Here is a 21,049-nt window from a genome sequence, read left to right as displayed (position 1 = left end):
AAAAGTCTAAACACAGTGATTTTGCAAAATATCAATAAAGATATATTTTCATAATTAAATGGGCAAATGTGACAAGTAAAACAGAGCCCCCACAAGTACAACCAGATAACGAAAAAGAATATCAATATAAGGAAAATTAATGAATTCTACAAGTAGATTGTTGAGATGATTGTCTACAAGAATTAAACATGGTGAAGCAAAGCTAACATAACTGTAAAAAGATGTTCACTAAGTGCTTATATGGAATATACATTTGCAGAAATCTATCGACATAACCTAATCATTAACACATCAACTTGTCACAGAATATTGTATTTACGACTGGCTGATTCAAGTGTGTTGTAAAGCAACATAGCAACTGTCATAGGCCCAACTCCTCCCGGAACAGGAGTGATTGATGAAACTACCTTTAATGCTTCCTCAAAGCATACATCTCCTAACAGCCGATAACCTTGTTCACTACAAGGGTCCTGTACCAAATATATGGTGCTTAAACAATAATTTCTTTCTGTTTGAAGTTCTAATAGCACGGATGTCAGATTTTTACTATTAAAAAGTCAAATGCATAAAATGACCAATGTGAAGTCTCTCAAATTAAGTTAAAGGGGCAATTAGGTAAGGTTTTTTTTTTTTGTTTCTGGTAACTATTACTGTCCCAACTAAGTGAAACTCATAATCCAAAACTGATTATTTACCTAAACAAACTTAATAATCAGATATCTGGTCAAAAGCGGACATGGACAGTCAAGAATGTTATTGAAAATTTCTTCCCACACATTGGCCTAATTTTTCGATATAATCACATTGTTTATATTGCATAAAGGACCAATACTCGATACCTCAACAGGATGAGTTCCAACATCGACAACAACAGCCCCAGGCTTCAGCCAACTTCCGCGAACCAGATTAGGGACTCCTGCTGCACTCACCAATATATCAGCTTCACGTGTGACTTCTTCAGGGTTAGGCGTTGATGCATCAACAATGCTAACCGTTGCATGGTGCCGCTGGGCCACAGTTTAAACATGCCATATTAATATTTTTGCAATGACATCTGTTTTAGCTAGAGGTAGCATTATGTGCAGGTTGGATGCCGACTATAACAAGTCAAACCGGACCAGTGAATTGGCCAACCCACAAACACTCTATTCTTAAGAAAAATAATAAATAATTAATTCTTATATTATGTTTACCAAATGATAGTATTATTCTAAAATAAAGTATATCATATATATACAATCTGATGCATTCCACTTTCCATTAGTTTCTTCATATGATTCATTTTAAGTGTTTAAGATAAACCAAAACCTGAATCAATTCATTCATAAGTTGATGGGTCAACTGCAACCTCTGCATGTAGCTTGAGATGTATATACATACATACATATATATATATATATAGAGAGAGAGAGAGAGAGACTTACTTGTAACAACAAGGATGCTGGTAGACCGACAATGTTGCTTCTCCCGATTACAACAGCTTTCTTACCCATTATCTCCACACCAGATCTGATTAATAACTCAACACAACCCTTTGGGGTGCAGGGGATGAACAACGGTTCCCTTCCCCTCATAGCTAGGTTTCCCATGTTCATCGGGTGAAAACCATCAACATCCTTTTCCAGCTTCAGTAAATCCAATATCTTCTCTTCATTTAGATGCTATTTCAAAGACATAACTTTTAAGCTATTATTCATGAGATGTACTAGATTTAGGGGACGCAAAAAATGGACAGTATGTAGCAGGTCCATTCAGGTAATACATATGTGTCAGAATGGGGAGCCTGAACACTAGATGCTCAACTTTGTTAATTTTTTATTTCAGATGGATAAGTATTTTGTCATATATAATTATCCACATTATATTAAGCTAATAAAATCCAAATTGCCAAATAAAATGATTTAGAAGATAACACGCATTTAAAGTACATGTTTGATGACTTTTGACTCGTTCCCGTTTTAGCTAACTTATCTGCTTTTTCTTGTTGGACTCATTAGAGATAAACATAACCTAGATCGACCGGTTCATAAGAATAGGGATCAAAATTGCACATCTAACTAGGTTCGTTTGCCGCAGACCCGCAGTTAAAGTTTACCTGAGGAAGAGGAAGCTGCACGAGGATACCATGAAAAGATGGATCCACATTATAACTCATTATGACGTCACAAACTTCATCTTCTGTACAACTTTCTGGAAATTCAGTCAACGAAAACCTCATTCCAGCATCCTCACATGCTTTCATCTTGTTACGAACATATATTTGGGAATCTTTCCTCTCACCTACCAATATCACAGCGAGTCCAGGAACTTCATCGATTGTTTTCTTCATACTTCTTACTTGAACAGCCACTTCTGATATAATTTCCTCAGCAATTTGCTTTCCATCAATTACTTTTGCAGTATGGTCACTAGCTGTGTTAAAATATCAGTCACAGTAAGTTGTAAGTACAAAAATTTTCCTTTATCTCAGTGTCATGTTACAACTGGATGGTTGGGGATTTAAAGCTACCATGAGATAGTTAACCATTACCCACAACAATAAAATGCATATTACTGTATTAGACTGATCAGAAATAGGGACTTCCAAAGTTGTTGAAGTTGAATCTAACCCTGATGAGGAAGATGAACATTGAGATAATTAATACTAAGAGTAAAATTCAGGATCTTTCTGTTTTCATAAATATGTGTTTTGCGAGTTGTTCAATCAGAAAATGGAAAACCTATAGTAGACATGCCAATGGGTTGGTTTAAGATCAAATCAACCAATGACATCTGACCCATAACCCTAGTAATCTAAATAGACTGTAAGGATTGGCATTTTCGGATAATTCTTTCTCAACGGGCCTGTAGCCCATCGGTATGTCATTCAGTTGTAACTTGTAACAGTGAGGTTAAGGGTTCAATTCTCATGGTAATCATAGTTTTAGTATATTTGTTATTTGACTGGTTCAACAAAACGCTACCACGGTGGTGCTTCAAAATCGGGTTCTCAGTTTCAAAATTGTCATGCTACGTCAAACAACCTTACTCGCAATACACTATGACAACCTATTCTCTTTGTATGGTGTCTTTGCATGTTTAGCTACCAGTTATCTCACAGTTTATCATATTCCTAATTATTCATTATGGTGGATTTCGACATTACAAGAACAAAAGGGTGGTTTCCTATTCAACATAACAAGAACAGAAGGGGGGGTTCCAAAAATAAGCCATATATGGTGGGGGCGTGAGGCCCACTATGGTGCTCCGTCTACATCTCACATATAGTGCATAACTCCATATGTGGGTGTATTAACTCATTTCACATCATACATTATTAGATTGTGATCAATTATGCCTTTCAAAAGATTAAAAAAAGGCATGTATACATGTTGTCGACCTAATAAGTATCATCTCAACAAGAACTTGTTATCTATGACATGTTGCCATTAACTTTCACCAAGTTATCGATAAAGCTAAGGAAAAGAAGACAACATTAAGTAGATCATTTCAAATGGAAAAAAGAAACAAATTTTATTAAAGCAAAACTTCAAACAATGGATCAAAGCACGAAGATGTCTCGTCAACTTGGAAAGTGGACAAACCTATCTAAATAACAAAAATAACAGCATAACTATGTAGATACTATGATAATTTCAGGCTTAGAGAAGAGAATATATCTTTGGCAAATGGTTGCCCATAGCTTGCAAAACAATATTCAAGTGCTTACTGGATAATAGGTTTAGGTTCATATGGCTCGGGTTGGGTTGAAAGCAAACACCTTTATGCACATTTTAATTTATAAACAGCTTAAACGAAAACCGGTTAATCAGGGAGGGGAGTTTTTGAGTCATATGTACATGCCAACTCTATTCAATCAGCTAAAGTAATCAATTCAAGTCTTTACCGAGTTTGTAGGTCAAGGGCTCATAGAAATTTGTAGAACTAGAAGTCCACACGTCATCAGGGAAGTCATCCAGGGAAACAAGAGGAGGAGACTTGAGAATCCGATTATCGAAACCGGTTGCAAAGGTATTCAAAGTCCTTGAAGTAGATAACAACAATGCATTCTTTCTCCACCAAGAAACTACAACACTTTGCACTTTATTCTTCACTACCATTTCTTTTGTTTCTCTAAAAAGTCATTTTTCACAATAATCTAATCAAAAAACACCATAGAAATGAATCAAATGTTACAATTAATGCATTTACTAAAATCTTGTTACATACCCATTATTAATAAGATAACAAGATTCAAGCTTTATGATGAAATGAAACATAAAAGGGGGGAATTGAACTTACCGAAAGTTGAAGTTGCAAGAAAATAACTTTTTTTCCAAAAAAGAAAGTGTAAGTGAGGTTATAATATTCGGCGGCTGGGTGTGTGAATTTGGTTTGGGGTTTTTTCTGAGGGGAACTCGGAGACATTCAAACTCTTGGCAAAATAGCTCAAACACAAGTTTGGTCCATGAACAAGTAACAATCTTCAACTTTATACCCCCATAAAATAAAAGGTCATAGGAAAATTATGAGTATCGATAAAGGTCCGAATTCCGAAATACTATCGAGTGATCGGGATGGGTATTGGTCAATACCGCTACTAATGTTCTTCCCGGTTCAGTACGGAAATGGAGAAGTGCACACCTCTCTTCGGTTGATTTTGTCAAAACTCCAAAGTACCATCAATCAATAAAGACGAGTCATGTATAAATGACTGTTGACGTTGTAGTTGTTAACAAACATAAGATCAAGGCTCTAAACTTAGATCACTCGTCGACTCCTTTCATTGTGATGTGAATGTTTCAAAAATTTTCGATGGAAATAAAGTTGATTCGTGAATAAAATTATTTTATTGATACTCACGTTATACATATGGTACAGTATTGACATAACTTTTTGAGTTTTTTATTTTTGGTATCACTCAACACGGTACCAAACTAATCAATATATGTCACACTTTGTTTTGATTCAACTCAACACAATTAAAATATCTAAATCTGTATTTAATTGTACCAAAATTTACTTGACATCTTAAGCAACTTCAACTAGATCTATACCCGGTCGTTGATCAGGTTCGAAACAATAAAGTATATTGATAAGCATACAAAACACGATCAACTTTATCTCATAAAAAAACTTAAACAAATAATCTAAAATTAAAATCGTCATTGGTATAGGATGACATTGTAAAATCTGCAAATAGATTTAAATTTAATTGTCCTAACCAGATCCTCCTTAGTGAGTTACTCGAATTTAATGATTTTGATATATATTAAAATTGTCAATACTCGATCTTACCCGAATTTTGACTTGAAACCAACTCGCAAAATTGGGTTAGGATTGTGAAATCTCGATCTGGTAACCCGCCAACTTGATTTTTTTAGGTTGGGGCCAGGTTGACTTTTGGGGTTAATAATTCAACTTGCCAACCTAAAAATATTTAAATTTAAATAATGTTTTTTTAAAGGTCGACCTACCAACTCATTTTATCTCACAACCCATTTGACTTGGAATCAACCTGTCAACCTACCAACACACATGACCCGGGATCAAACTGTCAACCCATTTAACCTGCCTACCTACCTTTATTAACCCATGTGACATGAAATTAACCCACTAACCCACCTGAAATCAACATATTAATCGGATCGCTTAGGTAGATCCTTACTCAGGTCCGAGTTGAAGTTACTGTCTTAAAACTTTTATTAGCTTAAGTTGGGGTCATAAAGTTTCAATCCGCCAACCGTATGCAAATCAACCCGATTAATAGGCCTACTACAAAGTATATGATTTGTTTTAGTTTTAAACCGCTAAGTATAGCCATTATATCATAGTAAGTCTCTACCTTATAGCTTTAATATTTATATTATGTATATGTATATATAATTATTCAACTTAACCATTTATCTTTTAAACATTCCACCAATAAATAACAATCAAAATTCAAAATGGATGATTGACAAAGCTGATCACCATTACCTCGTTACCGCATATAGTACCGAACTAATATGTTTGTTTTGGTATAAACATGACATAAAATGGAAAGAAAAAGAAAAAAAGAAAAAAAAAACTTGTATAGAAAGTTTTAAAATGTAAAGTCAAATAATTGTTATTTATTATTACTTTAAACTTAGATTCAAGAAAGTAACACTTTTAACATATTTACTTGACATATGAACTCCTAATTAAACGGTAGGACGCATGAGTGATAAACGTTCGACCCGCATAGTAGTCGGACCCAGCAGACAGGTATTTCTTCTTTTCAGATTCTCGACAGAGATGTATGATTTTCTAAACATTTCTCATTTTTTCGTCTTGCACTCCATTGTGGCCGGAGGTCCCTATAGAAACGGTCTCTCTACCTTTGTGTAGAGGTAAGACTGTCTACAGCTTACCATCCCCATACCCCACGCAGGGATTGGGTCCTGTTGTTGTTGTTGTATGAACTCCTAATTAAACTTCTATATTATAATTTATCATAATGGGATTCAAACAATTTTATTTACTTGACATGTGATCTCCTAATTAAATGATATTGTTTTATTGTTAAAAATTCTGTAAGCCGAACTTCTTATATATTTGTTTAATTCATATTTTAAATATTGTTTAGTTTATAAATGTGTTACTTCATAATACGTGGGCTGACAATTAATATTAGAAGTAGTTAAATTCAAGTCCATTCTCAAATTGATATCCATTACAATAATTTTTTTAAAAGTTACCATGATTAAAGAATGTATAGTAAATACATAAAAGAGTTACTATATTTAAAATATTTATGTTTGACTTTTAATTTAAAAGGTTGAGATTAATTTGAATTTTAATTTGAGTGGTCAAGATCACATGTTAAACTTATTTTTTTTCTCTTAGCTATGGTAGCCATATACATATATATATAATATATGCACCAAGCAATGTAGCAATTGGTGCAATCCTTCCCTAACCGAGGCATCACACTGGTAAAAAAAGTTGGTGAAGCATTATTCATTTACGTATTTTGCACCATATTTGACTCAACACGTACTATACCAAATTTATATAAGTTATTTAGGTGGTGTTTGTTTGAGACTTAATAAACTCAATTATGATTTAATTAAAGAAATTTAATCCATTAAGTCATCAAAAGTGTTTGTTTTTTTAACTTAATAAACAAAAAAACATTTGTATTGACTTAATCCATAAAGACGTTTTTTATTTATTCAGTCACTTATCAATTCAGTCACTTAATGGTTAAAAAAACAAACAAACCCTTAGCGCCGATGACATTGTCACTTCTACTATATCTTTATCTTTTCTATGGATTTCCAATCGTCACAAGAAACATCATTTTGATTGGAGTGTATGGAGAGTAAATCCTATGTCTATTGGATGAGTGATTGTACACCAAACCGAGATTAGGTTAAGAAAGGGGGATGATGGGTGTTTTTGGTTGTTTGTTGGCGATTCCCCGAAGGTAGAGTTTTGATCTCTTTACGCTAATCAATTATGGTTTGATTGTTAGCCGATTGAGATCGTGCTATTGAATAAGTTTGGATCTGATCGATCGTATGTAGAATATAATGAATGAATAGGAATGAATGATAATATTGGGCAGACGAGGAGTTGTGTGATGATCCTTTGAAGGTCTTTTTCTCCTCCTTTTATAGGGCAACTTCGGCTTGGAGAGAAAGCCAAGATCTAGGGTTTTGATGATAAAGGCCAGGAGTATAATTTCCTTAATTATTGGCTGCAAGTGATAAGATCAAATCCCGAAATTATAAGAGAACAATTCTTATCATTTTTACCTTACTGCGGAAGCCTTCGTTACGGACAGCTTTCGTGTCGTAACATGTTACTGTTCCTTCGTGTGGCAGGTCCTGCGTACTGTTGGGATGGTATGTCATCAAGCCCCCCAGTCCGAGGGGGTGTTTTTTTGCCAAATAAATATTGCCTCGGACTAGCGCTGTTAAGTCACTGACCCTTGTGGGTGTGGTAAAAAATGGAATCTAAAAAGTCTTTATTTGTCAGTACGCGCATCCCAAGGTGTTCACATGGACGGTTAGGGTTTTACTTCTGCACATACATATAGTAAAATCCGTCTGTATCTTTTAATATCGTCGTTATACCTCTGTAACTTTTCCATCTACTTTTTTGTAACCCCTCTTTTTCTTTCTTCCGCCGCTATTTACTGTGCACTTTATACTTTCCTTATTCTTTTTGCTTTCCTGTTTATTCGTATGTTCGTGTAGATCTTCATTATTTCTAGGTTATGGCATCCAAGAGGAAGATGACAGATGCTGGATCTTCTGCTTCTCCTGTTGACAATCTTGTTTCTAAAAAGGGGAAGGGTCTTGTTGATATATCTCCCGTTTCTTTTTCTGGCAACACCGCTCGTAAATTTATAGAAGAGGAACTACTTTCTGAAGATATGAGTAAACGGAAAAATCTCTTGATCCGTGGCTTGTGTCAGGAATACGAGTATTCTCAAGATATGTTAAAAGAGTCTCAATCTGTGGTTGGAAGTTTGCTTGACATGATTGCTGTTCTGGAGAAGCGGTCGACGGAGCAGGATGTGGAGATAAAGGCTCTTCGTTCTGGCTTGGAAAGGCGCCATGATGAACTGTTGCAGAGAGATCTGGATAACATTGAACTCGGGGAAGAAGTGAAAATGTTTGTGAAGAAGGTCATCTTGCACCTGTGCGAGACTCTTGCTACGGGTCCACAGGCGATTAGTTTGGTTGATGCTGTGGTAAATTCCTCTAAGAAGAAAGGTATATTGTCTGCTACCCACTCTAAGCATTCCCCCGAGTATATGAAGGCCAAGGAAGCGTATACGTACAAACATGCTCACGAAAGCATTCGATATCGCCCACACCACAAATTTAAGAGGTAAATGGCACCAAATACGAGTAATATCACATGTTACGTTGTGATGTGTTAAATGTTAGTTTTTTTTTACTAATGTGGGTATTAGAGCACCCCTAATGGGTGGGTTGATTACACTCCAATACACTGCCACATCAGCGCTATATCAGAAAAACCCATTTCCAATACATTTCCTTCAATTCACACCCAATACTCAATACCTATTACATCCAATACATTCCAATACACTCCAACATATTTATTTTTAAACTTTCAATTAATATTTATTTTTACACTCTAAATAATAATAACAATAAAATAATACTAATAAATAATAATAATAATAAGTTTAAAATAGTTTGAAATATATATGGAACTATGAAGTTCAAAACTGTAATAAATATTAAACTATAGGGTAAAAACTGGAAATTATAATAAATATATATATATATATATATAGTTTGTCTTCAAGATCTAGCATGGGTCTTCACCGGAGTGTTTGCCGCCTGCCAGAAAACGCCATTCACAAAACACTCACAGCACACATACACACACAAACATTTATGTATATATATATATATATATATATATATATATATGGGTGAGATATTTTGAGACCACCTCTTATTTTAGGACCAACTAAGACCATTGATTTTTGTACACCATCATGATCTACTACGATATACAAGACTTTTTTGTAAAAACACTAAGACTTTCCGACGACGGACCCACAGAAAAATCATGTGTAAGTTACACACATGTACATGTGTGTAACTTACACATGTGTAAGTTAACTTACACATGATTTTTCTGTAGGCCCGTTGCTGGAAAGTCTTAGTTTTTTACAAAAAAGGCTTGTATATCATAGTAGATCATGATGGTGGTGTGTAACTTACGAAAATCAATGGTCCTTTCTTAGACTTTTTTTAGTTGGTCTCAAATTATATATATATATATATATATTGTCACCTTTGAATTAAAAAAAAGTTTCCTCCTCCGTATTCCCCACCACGGACGCTCCTATACGAAATCGAATACAGCCGAATACGGCCCACACCCAATGGTATGGACCGTATTCAAACTCGAATACTAGCCAATACACCCTACATTAGGGGTGCTCTTAGCAGCTTAGTATTGGTTTTTCAACTACATAGCACCACCACTCGTTCTCTTTAGCATGATATCAGAAAAATCTCTTCCCTTCGCTAATTAACAATTAATCCTATACAACATTCTTAATACCTCATTAATCAAGGGACCCACTTTTCTTTCCTTTTTTCATACATAACCTATGAGAAAGGGGAGAAAAATAAACCTTCACTTTGCTCCTTGCCATCCCGGAAGCCCTCACCAAACATCAACGACATAAAACATCCTAGATCGTCGAGTGATAAAACATCATTATATATTTAATTCAAGTGATAAAACATCATTGCTATTGATTTAGGGTTCCCATAACAAGGTGATTGAGTAATAATGAGATGAGTAATTCGGATGTAACTTGATGCACGGATTTAGAGATGAGAGACACACGAAAATTAAGGTATTATGTGTGTAGGGATTAACCTTAACTTAGGGTTAATTACCCTCTATTTATAATGAGAGTAATTACACATTCAACTCCTTTGGTATTTAATGTGTGTACCATTAGTCCTCTTAGTTACAATCACCTAATGGGAAACCCTATACTACGTCTTTAAGATTAAATGAGCTCATTATATATTTAATAGACATAGAGATTTCAGTTATCGTCAATTATCATATCATGAATAATACATACGGTCACACTAACGTGGTTCCAACATCACACACACTGGTGAATGCTTGTGGTGGAGACAACGAGTCACATAATATTCATTGCTAGAGCTCTTAGCATGAGAGAGTTTAGGTCTTTTAATTCTAGGCACCATAAGTTAACAATTGGTTGTTTTGTTGAGTAGAAAAAATAAATGGGCGGAGAAAGCAGACTTTTGTCGTATTTTCACAACCACTGTTTGTAGTGTTCAGTGTGGAAAATTTTGAAACTTCATGCACCATTGTAAGAGATTTACTGCATGTGTTTAATAATTGATGACTATCTACACGAATGGAACTCAATAAAGATAGTTAATTCTTTGGTAAAGACAACAAAGATAAGAGTTAAAAGTCTCTAAAGAGGCTGCACGAGTGCATTTATAAAGGATAGACAGATCCTCGATGGACCAATGATTCTTAATGAGGTTGTCCATTCCTTAAAGAAGAAAAAAAATTAAAAGCTTCATCTTCAAAGTAGACATAGCGAAGGCCTATGATACCCTTAGATAGGAGTATCTCATCTCTATTATGAAATTTATGCGATTTGGACCTAAGAGTGTAGGGTGGATTAGGGCGTGTCTTTAATCAGCTAGATGTTCTGTGTTGGTAAATGGCAGCCCCACGGCAGAATTCTCCTTGGGTCGTGGCCTCCGACAGGGTGACCCATAAGCCCCCTTCTTGTTTACCATTGCTATGGAAGGGTTTCACGTAGCCATGGAAGAAGCAAAAGCTGCCAAAGTACTTTGTGGCATTGATATTGGTGACATTAGCTTGTCTCATTTGATATATGTTGATGATGTGATCGTTTTCAGTGAGTGGTCGAAATCAAATTTTATAAATATTATCGACATTTTCAATTGTTTTTATCTTGCATCAGGATTACAGATCAATGTGTTGAAGTCTAAACTTTATGGCATTGGAGTTAAGGAAAACGAGATCGATCATCTTGCTGCATATGCGGGGTGCAAGGGAGATAGACTGCCTTTCGATTATCTTGGTATCCCCATTGGGGCTAATATGGGCAGACTTATTGTGGCAACTTGTTGTGGACAAGTTCACAAAAAGACTGTCCAAATGGCGTGCAAATCTTTTATCTATCGGAGGCAAGTCTGTACTTATCACCTCTGTGCTTGGATCCCTGCCGACTTATTACCTCTCTTTATTCAATATGCCAATTGTTGTGTGTAAAAAGTTAGAATCTTTGTGGGCTCGATTCTTTTGGGGATCAAATGAGGATCACAACAAAATACCTTCGGTTAAATGGGATCTGGTCTTGGCTAGTAAGGATCATGGTGGGCTCGGTTTTGGAAGCCTCCATGCTTTTAATCTTGCTTTACTATATAAATGGAGATGGAGATTTTATAATTCCCCTCAATCATTGTGGGTCAAAATTATTAAACAAATTTATCCTAAATTTAAACAACCTGGAGTTGGAGTCGCTATTAATAGTAAACCTGGTCCGTGGCACAAAATCATGAAAGTTGCATACAATCTGCATGAGCATGGGCATGTTCCTTTGTCGGTGATTAAGAAAAAATTTGGCAATGGGAACTCAACCAGTTTTTTGCTTGATATTTGGCATAATGACCAACCTCTTGCGGTGCAGTACCCGTGTTTATTCAACCGGGAAGTTGACAAACAGGTTATGGTTGTCGGATTTCTTCTCTTTTCTTCTCTCTCAACACCGCCGCCGCCGCTTGTGTGGTGGCAACTGTAGTTTGATTTGGTGGTGGTGGTGGTGGTGGAGGTGTTTGTGATGGTGGCTGAGGTGGAGAGTCTAGTAGTTCCTGGTTATTAGTTGATGAAATAATCGATGATGAGTTTGGCGGCTGATTACCAAACTCGTCATTATTATTATTATTATTATTTGTTATCCCGGCCCAATCCAGATCTGCTGGAGGGAGCGGGTACATACTTTCAAGACCTCCCGCAATATTTATACTAATATTGCGGGGAGGTTGGGGTAATAACGGTGTTTCCGTTTCTTTTCCTCTGGTGAAAACATTTCCATTTCCATCAGAGGAATAATGAACCGTACGATCATGCCCTGGTGGTGGAAGCCTCCATGCTTTTAATCTTGCTTTACTATATAAATGGAGATGGAGATTTTATAATTCCCCTCAATCATTGTGGGTCAAAATTATTAAACAACTTTATCCTAAATTTAAACAACCTGGAGTTGGAGTCGCTATTGATAGTAAACCTGGTCCGTGGCACAAAATCATGAAAGTTGCATACAATCTGCATGAGCATGGGCATGTTCCTTTGTCGGTGATTAAGAAAAAATTTGGCAATAGGAACTCAACCAGTTTTTTGCTTGATATTTGGCATAATGACCAACCTCTTGCGGTGCAGTACCCGTGTTTATTCAACCTGGAAGTTGACAAAGAGGTTATGGTTGTGGAACGTTGGAATGGGTTGACTTTTAATTGGAACTGCAGACGCCCTGTTAGGGGTGGGAACGAACAGGACCAGCTAAGAGCTATCTGTGGTAGCATTACTCAGGTGACGATTGTGCAAACTCCTGACAAATGGGTTTGGAATGGCATTCAAATGGATTCCTTTATGGTCAATGGTATGCGAAAATATTTAGATGATGTAATGCTCCCTCGCCACTTCAGCGCCACAAGATGGAATAAGATTGTGCCCAGAAAGGTAAACATCCATGTTTGGCGAGTCCTTAAGGATCGACTACCAACCAGATTCAATCTCTGGTTCAAAGGTATTACCAGTAACTCTCTAATATGTCCTATATGTATTAATGGTATAGAAACGTTACATTATACATTATCATAATGTAATGTTGCAAAAAATAATGTAATGTTGCAAAAAATGTGTGGAATTCCTTATCTAAGTGGCTCGGTATCCAACTTTTACCACATTCTGACCAAGTTGGCTTGTTGAACTCTATTATGTCTCGTGATTATAGCCCAATGGTAAAGAGTATCATCATTGCTATAATTTATACCTCATGGTGGGAACTGTGGCGATTAGAAATGAGAAAATTTTTAATTCGATCAAAAGGAGGGAGATGGTATTGGTTGACTCTATTATCAACTTCTCGTTTACCTTGGTTCGGGACAGATACAAAAAGTTGAATTTTAGTTGGTCAGAGTGGGTGAAGAATCCGTTACTAAAGGTCGCGAAAGATGGACACTCATAATGAGTGTCTTGGTGTGGTTTGGTTGTCCAGGTGAGGAAAAAATCTAGGGAAGGGCCTAGAATATGTAATTCTATGTTGATTCTAGATTTGTCGTTGACGATTAGTGTTGTAATTGTATCACTTTTTAAGCATCTAGTACCTTGCTACTTGCTTATATTAATATTATTATACTTTGTCGTTAAAAAAAAATGCATCCGAAACTAAGGGGGTGTTTGGCCTAGCTTTTGTATTTAGGCTTATGTTTTTTTGATTATGCTTTTATGTCATAAGTTTTTAAGCTTTTTTTAGTGTTTGGATTAACTTATATTTTATAAGCCAATAAGCTCTTTTTGGATATTTGGCTAGCTTTTTTTTTATTTAGCTTATGTTTGTAAATGACCAAAAAGGACATGTTTATATTTCATATGTATCTACTTTGTTTTTATGAGTTATATATAAGCATATATTTTATATAATCTAATCATTGTTTATATAGATGTAGGAATCCATGGATTAAAGTGTTTATATAGATGTGGTGTTGAACAAAAAGATTTATATTTCACAGAAAGTAATCTTAACAAAGTAATCTTGCCCCATTGATTATGATTATAGAAAGAAAAAGAAATCATAGTTTAAATCATTGTATAAATTGAAATGTATGTAAGTATTGGCCATTGATTGTGAAATAGATTATCAGAATAGAGTGGAAGATACCTCGTCTGTTTTCCTGGGGACAAGGGGGAAAGAAACAGATTGAAGAAAGAAGGGGCACAGGAATCTTTACAACATTTTTACAAAAAAAAAGCCAAAAGCTTTGATTCAAAACCAATGTTAGAGGAGTAGCTTCTATAAAATGGCTTATATAAGCTTAAAAGCCATAAACTCAAAAGCCAAAGCAAACACTAAATTAGCTTTTGTTCTTCCAAATAAACAAATAAGCTAAAAGTTATTATAAAAAAAGCTAGGCCAAACACCCCCTAACGCAAACCTTTTGTAATTTACTCATTAAAAAACATTAGGGTATCACAATGAAGTTGAAAAATCCTTTTGGCTTTTCTCCGTATATTGTTCACATTGTAAATAAGCCAGGCCCTTGTTGCCAAGCATTGATAAACTTCAGAGGTCTGCATCACAACAACAATGCTCCACAAGTATTGACAAATGATCAAAATGCATTTTTCCGCTTCTTTCCAAGCGTAGCTCGCTCATCGTTGTGCCCCACTTCAGTTTGATGCTAACATACTCGTCTATCCTTGATCTTTTTTCATCTTATATACATAATACATTCATCATTTAAATCTTCTACCTTGGCTTTTATGACCATATTAGTCAACCAATATCTTCACCATGTAAAGATTTAAACTCAAATCCTACACCCTATAAAGATTTAACAATGAACTTGCCTTGTTGATCCGTTGTTTTGCATGCGCAACCTTGATCATCCTAGTGACGAGAGTGTCGTCACTATGAATTCCCCGAATATCTTTTTCTTAATCCCGGGCCAGGACATTCCTAGATAGGATACTCGTCTTCCGACCTTTCTTGCTTTATGGTTGAAGCAAAGCTTTGTCTTTCAACAGATATTCATGCTCGTGGTTACTAAAACTTCATTATCTCAGCAAATAGATGATCCTATGCAATACACAATGTTTGGTTCCATCAAAAACTCGGTTACTTTTACTGGTAAAGTGATTTAAATCTTACGTACAAATATTCATCTGATCTTAGATCGCGTTGTAACAAGGAACAACTAAAAGGCAAGACAATGGTATGTTATTGCAGTAACCAAAAATAAAACGAATAGACTATGAACATAAATCTATTAAGAACACAGTTCATAACAAAAGGAACCATCCTTCAAAATTTGCTACACTTGCATTTTTTCTCTTTTTAGCTATTCTCCGAACGGATTGATCTGTGTCTTTCCAGTTTTTCCCACCCATGCATCATAGCAAAACACTTTCAGATCACTTAGTGGGACTCTTGATCCTTTAAAAGATACAAGCCGGGATACATGGACCAATTAAGGTCTCCAAGCGGATGCCGTAAGCAAACAAAGATCTTTCCATCCAAGCTTTAAGGCACCTTTATCTTCCACTAAAGTGTATCCATTAGAAGGAAACATTCCAAGTAAAAGCGTTGCTTGGGCAGCTGCATTTCCTGCTAAAGATATCCCCTTGAACCCACATTGTTCCAACTTCTCCCTCCAATTGTTAAACTTCTGTTCCCCACTTCTTGATGGCCCCCCGATTGCCAACACGTTCCTAATCTCCTTTGACAGCAACTGTTGCTCGACTACATGCCTCTCTTCACTCTCTTCCCCGTAGCTCGATCCCAATGAGTCAAACAATGCTGAGTAATAGTGAATTGCCTCCACAAAACGTCCCAAAAACGATCCTGCATGGCTCAAGTCCTGCTCTACCACTGTCACCACTTTCGGGGCCAATCTGAAATGCAATGATTCAACAAAATGGTCATTATCAGGTTAATAACTAAAAACCTATAAACCCACACACACAAAGATACTTAACCCCATCGCCATGAACCAAATCCGCGGATTGCTAATTACACAATGCACTGGTAAAATATCAACCGCCTAGTTACATACTACGTCGTAATATGAAACAAATTTTTAGAACAGTACATAATCCCACAAAAATTTTGTACAGGTAGTAAAATTTTCACCACATGGTGTTACTAGTATTTTGTCCAAAAAATTTTTGGACAAAACTAGAAAAGCCTGTGCGGGGTATGTCATATTGTCAGATATTAGACTGACCGATGAATGGTAGACACTGCTTGTATATATATAATATAATAAATTAATCCCCATAAATAAGAGCATACAATAAACATTTATGCCAAATAATGATGAATAACAATTAATTAGTGAGTACTCAAAATGAATGAACATATATATATATATATACCTTTGGATGAACCATAAAGTATTAGTATCCGAGCCAGTTACATCATACAAAGAATGCTGCAGCCAGTGAACCGCAACAGCTTCCCTTTTGCTAACCTTCAGACTTTCCGGATTCAAATTCCCAACTTTATCGGCCACGGCCGCAAACTCGAAAGGGAGCCCCAACTTATCAGCGAAATCCGACAATCGTTTTCCAGTGGCCTCGAGTGCGTCCAACGAGTTACCCAAACCAGTTAGCCTAACAAAAGGCGGACCGCCCGGTCTAGATGCCAATATATGAAAAAGTCCAGGCCATTGCAAGCCTTGCATGATATCTAGATCAATTATATGCACCCTGTCCTCTCTTTCAAACGCTTCTTGTATCGCTTGATTCGCGGTAAAATGCGAGAATTTAACAAAAGGACTAATCCCGTTAAACACTTGGAAAGCTGACGTCATCTTTTTAAAACCTTGATGAACTGGTGGAAGAGTTGTGTATATCCCTAAACATGAACTCATTAGCCTTGCAGACATAGCTTCCGAAAAGTAGGCCGCAACGCGTTGAGCCGAGGTCCCGTACGGTGTTGATAACTCGGATATTTCTAGTAACATCTTGTTGGCTTCTTCGAAATTATCAGCTGAAACCGCTTCAGCACATTGTAACAACAAAGTGAGCAAATGCAAGCCTTGTTCGTCTCGTTTTTGTTGTCGGATTTCTTCTCTTTTCTTCTCTCTCAACACCACCGCCGCCGCTTGTGTGGTGGCAACTGTTGTTTGATCTGGTGGTGGTGGTGGTGGTGGAGGTGTTTGTGATGGTGGCTGAGGTGGAGAGTCTAGTAGTTCCTGGTTATTAGTTGATGAAATAATCGATGACGAGTTTGGCGGCTGATTACCAAACTCGTCATTATTATTATTATTATTATTATTATTGTTATTGTTATTATTATTTGCTGTCCCGCCCCAATCCAGATCTGCTGGAGGGAGCGGGTACATACTTTCAAGACCTCCCGCAATATTTATACTAATATTGCGGGGAGGTTGGGGTAATAACGGTGTTTCCGTTTCTTTTCCTCTGGTGGAAACATTTCCATTTCCATCAGAGGAATAATGAACCGTACGATCATGCCCTGGTGGTGGATGTTGATCAACTAAACTCGGAGGCGGAGGTTCGGTTAAAGAACGAAGGCGGTATTCAAGTAACGTCGCCAAATTAGGGTTACAAGGATGAATAATTTCTCTAACGTTATGAATCAAATGAGGTATAGATACATCCGTTGAACTATGAATAAGATCTTTGATAATACTGTCAATCCACGCTGTAGCCGATGTGAATGAATCATCTGACGTCATAATCCCAGCGTGATGAATTGTATTTGTTGTTGGTGTAACAATTGCTGATAAAGGAGGAGGAGGAAATAAAGGAAGACCTGAATAATTACACAAAGGTTGTTGTTGTTGTTGTGGGTTTTTGTGAATTAAAGAAATGCTTGAATTGGAATTCATGAAATTAGTTGAGCAGGTGGTGGTTGATAATGACATAGCCGTATTTGTTGAACTTGACGACGGAAGCGTCGTCATAGTGGAGTAGTTGGAATGGTGGCCGCCACCAATTGCATCATCATCATCATTTATATTTACAACGTTGTTGTTGTCAGGGAAACCAACAATGTCGAGTGGCGGTGGTGGCGGTGGACGGCGTAATAGTCTGTGATGATGATGGTATTGTGAATCAGTAGGTTGGAGTTCCATATCGGAAGCCGCCCTTTTTCTCACCATTTTCTTTTTTCTTCAAAATATTTTCCAAAAGAGATAAATGATTGTGGTGATTTAATTGAAAAAGAAAACCATGAGGTTAAGTAGTGTGAATGTGAGAAAAATGTCAAGAGATACAAGACATAAAGCATCAAGAAGAAGAAAAAAGGGAAGAAACATTTGGGATTCTGTGCACCCTTTTTTCACTACATATATATAATGTACACATACCTATATATAATGTACACATACCTATATATTTATCATTTATAAAATTAATTGGAAAGAAAAAAGTACCAAGATGGTGGAGATGAGTTGGGCCGGAGAAAGGCGGACGGTGGAGACAAGGTGGTGGTGGGAGTGGTTAAGATGGGGGGAGAAATTAAATTGGGTATGTGATTGGAGTGACATGTGTGTATTTTGGTGTATGTATTTGTCGAGAAATAAGACTAGGTGGTGGAGTGTCTGCAAGTGTTTGACATGTTTGGATTGGAGGTTCTTTCTTTGTAACCAAAATAGCGAGGTTATCAATGAATCCTCGATTCCTACACCTACAAACTGCAACTAGACACAACTCATATCGATTTCCTTATCTTTTCCCCGCCTTTTCGCTATCAATTTTCTTTATTACTTAATTATTTTAATATAATAATGTTATTGTGGTACGTCAATGAAAAGTTTGATTATGTGGGATTCGATGATTTTACAGGTCTAATACTTCATTGATTAAACAAAGAGTAAAAATACCCATCTAATAATTCTGTTAATAAAAAGTTGATTACACGTGAAATCAAGTGATTAAGATAAATTTATAATTTTAAGATCATAATAAGGGTGTTATACTCACCACTCAATTACAGCTAATCACGTTATGTCACCTTAAATCCACCACTCACCCAAATTTTATTATCATTGTCACCAGTCACACACCACTTATTGCAACTTTATTTTTATTTTTAAAGCTATAGTTCCATTATTAAAAACATTACATAATATTACTAAAAACATAAAAACATTACATAATATTGCTAAAACACATAAAACAAATATTAGTCCTCCTCCTCAACGTCTTGGTCGTACTGGGTTGGCTGGAGGTGTGTCAAGTTTTGAGCTGCAATATGCTCTGTCAGATCATTTCGGAGACGGAGGTGTGCCTGCTCATCTTGTATCCCCGGTAATGCATCCCGGTGACTACTCGCCTGGACTATGGGATCTCCTATATGAATTGGGCTAACGGCACGACCGCTATCTTTGATAATCATGTCATGCATTATCACACACGCATACAACAAATTCCTTATTGTGTTGATCGAACGTTGACGAAATGGTCAAGCAAGGATACCCCATTTTTTCTTGAGAACACCGAAAGTCTGTTCAACATCCATGCGAGCCGACTTTTGTGATTTTTTGAACATTTTTTCATTCAGATCCGTATGATATTTGTAAGCCTTAACAAACGTAGACCACGCAAGATATATTCCATCGACAAGATAGTGGCCACGTTTGTTCGTATGCCCATTTACAATGAACGAGCAGTTAGGCGCAATTCCCATACGCTCAGGGAGGAACAAGGGAGATTGTTGCAGAACGTTGATGTCGTTTAGCGAACCTGGAGGGCCAAAGAAAGTATGCCATATCCACAAATCTTGAGACGCCATCGCCTCCATCATAATAGTGGGGTGTTCATGATCACCCCGCTTATATTGACCCCTGAACTCCATTTGACACATTTTCCAAGCCAAATGTGTACAATCTAGACTATCAAGCATCCCGGATGTGATGTCTTTCTTCGTGCGCTTCATACAACCGTAGTATATCATGTGTTGTAGGTCTACGCAGAAATTCTGTATCATACGTCTGAACAATAGCGTCACAAAACAAATGCAAGCATTCATGTGATGTTCGTTGTGCCATCTCTAAGTACTCGTCGTACTCATCTGGTGGATTATCGGTTGCGAGCTGCCTAATTACAGATGTACACTTTTGAATAGCTATAAAACTTTTTGTCTGACGAGCATCGTATGACTCCCGGAAATAGGAGTATCTCGACTTAAGATCTCGAACGATCTTTAAAACCAAGTATTTAGGCATGCGGTACCTACCTTCGAAAAAATCACTATCATATTTGGGTTCCACACAAAAGAAGCCGCCATGTAACCTTTGTGAAGCGGTCCAACGGTCATGGTTAACGACTTTGCATCTTGACCATGTTGTAGAACTTTCAGCATCAGCCTCCTCAATCGCGGCTGCAAACACGTCTAGACTATTATCGTCTGACCACTCAAACGGTTCATCTATCAAAGTGGTAGAACCAATTCGTTTTTCCATTATTGGTTTGTTGTGTGTTAATTTTTTTTATAAGATTTGTGATTTTTTAGAAGAAAAGTGTTTTGTGTGTGTGTGTGTGTTTGAATACACAAACACATGCATATATATATATATATATAAAATCCTAGAAAAAAAATAAAAAAAGGGAAGAAAAGAGTCCTTCAACGGTCAAAAGCTACCTCGTTTAATGTACTACACATTTCCTTCACTGTGTCGTCTCACCACTCAAAACCCTCCACCCACGCGTGGAAACAGGTCGTCGGCGATGTTCATGTGAGTGGTCGCACCACTCACTACCCTCT

At 36.6% G+C, this 21,049-nt stretch overlaps 3 protein-coding genes across 3 annotated transcripts; all 3 read right to left on the bottom strand.

Annotated features, from left to right (window-relative positions):
- Positions 1-106: 106 nt before the first annotated feature.
- Positions 107-4,389, bottom strand: LOC122582226 (bifunctional protein FolD 1, mitochondrial-like). Its single transcript, XM_043754592.1, has 6 exons — positions 4,282-4,389; positions 3,887-4,138; positions 2,096-2,412; positions 1,425-1,661; positions 840-1,007; positions 107-470 (listed from the first exon to the last, which is right to left on the bottom strand). The coding sequence occupies exons 2-6, from the start codon at positions 4,098-4,100 to the stop codon at positions 300-302; spliced, it is 1,107 nt and encodes a 368-aa protein (XP_043610527.1). The 5' UTR covers positions 4,101-4,138; positions 4,282-4,389; the 3' UTR covers positions 107-299.
- An 11,121-nt stretch (positions 4,390-15,510) lies between these two features.
- LOC122580886 (protein SCARECROW) lies at positions 15,511-18,636 on the bottom strand. The gene is made up of 2 exons (XM_043753036.1): positions 16,690-18,636; positions 15,511-16,206 (listed from the first exon to the last, which is right to left on the bottom strand). Exons 1-2 carry the CDS (start codon positions 18,441-18,443, stop codon positions 15,783-15,785), a joined length of 2,178 nt encoding a protein of 725 aa, XP_043608971.1. The 5' UTR covers positions 18,444-18,636; the 3' UTR covers positions 15,511-15,782.
- Positions 18,637-20,180: 1,544 nt separating this feature from the next.
- LOC122583161 lies at positions 20,181-20,747 on the bottom strand. Its single transcript, XM_043755589.1, has one exon. The coding sequence runs from the start codon at positions 20,745-20,747 to the stop codon at positions 20,181-20,183; it is 567 nt and encodes a 188-aa protein (XP_043611524.1).
- Between the last annotated feature and the right edge of the window lie 302 nt (positions 20,748-21,049).

Source organism: Erigeron canadensis, chromosome 9 (genome assembly GCF_010389155.1).
Source record: "Erigeron canadensis isolate Cc75 chromosome 9, C_canadensis_v1, whole genome shotgun sequence".
NCBI lineage: Eukaryota > Viridiplantae > Streptophyta > Magnoliopsida > Asterales > Asteraceae > Erigeron > Erigeron canadensis.
The sequence above is the reverse complement of the archived record's forward strand: the minus strand, read 5'-3'. Positions and strand labels throughout refer to the sequence as shown.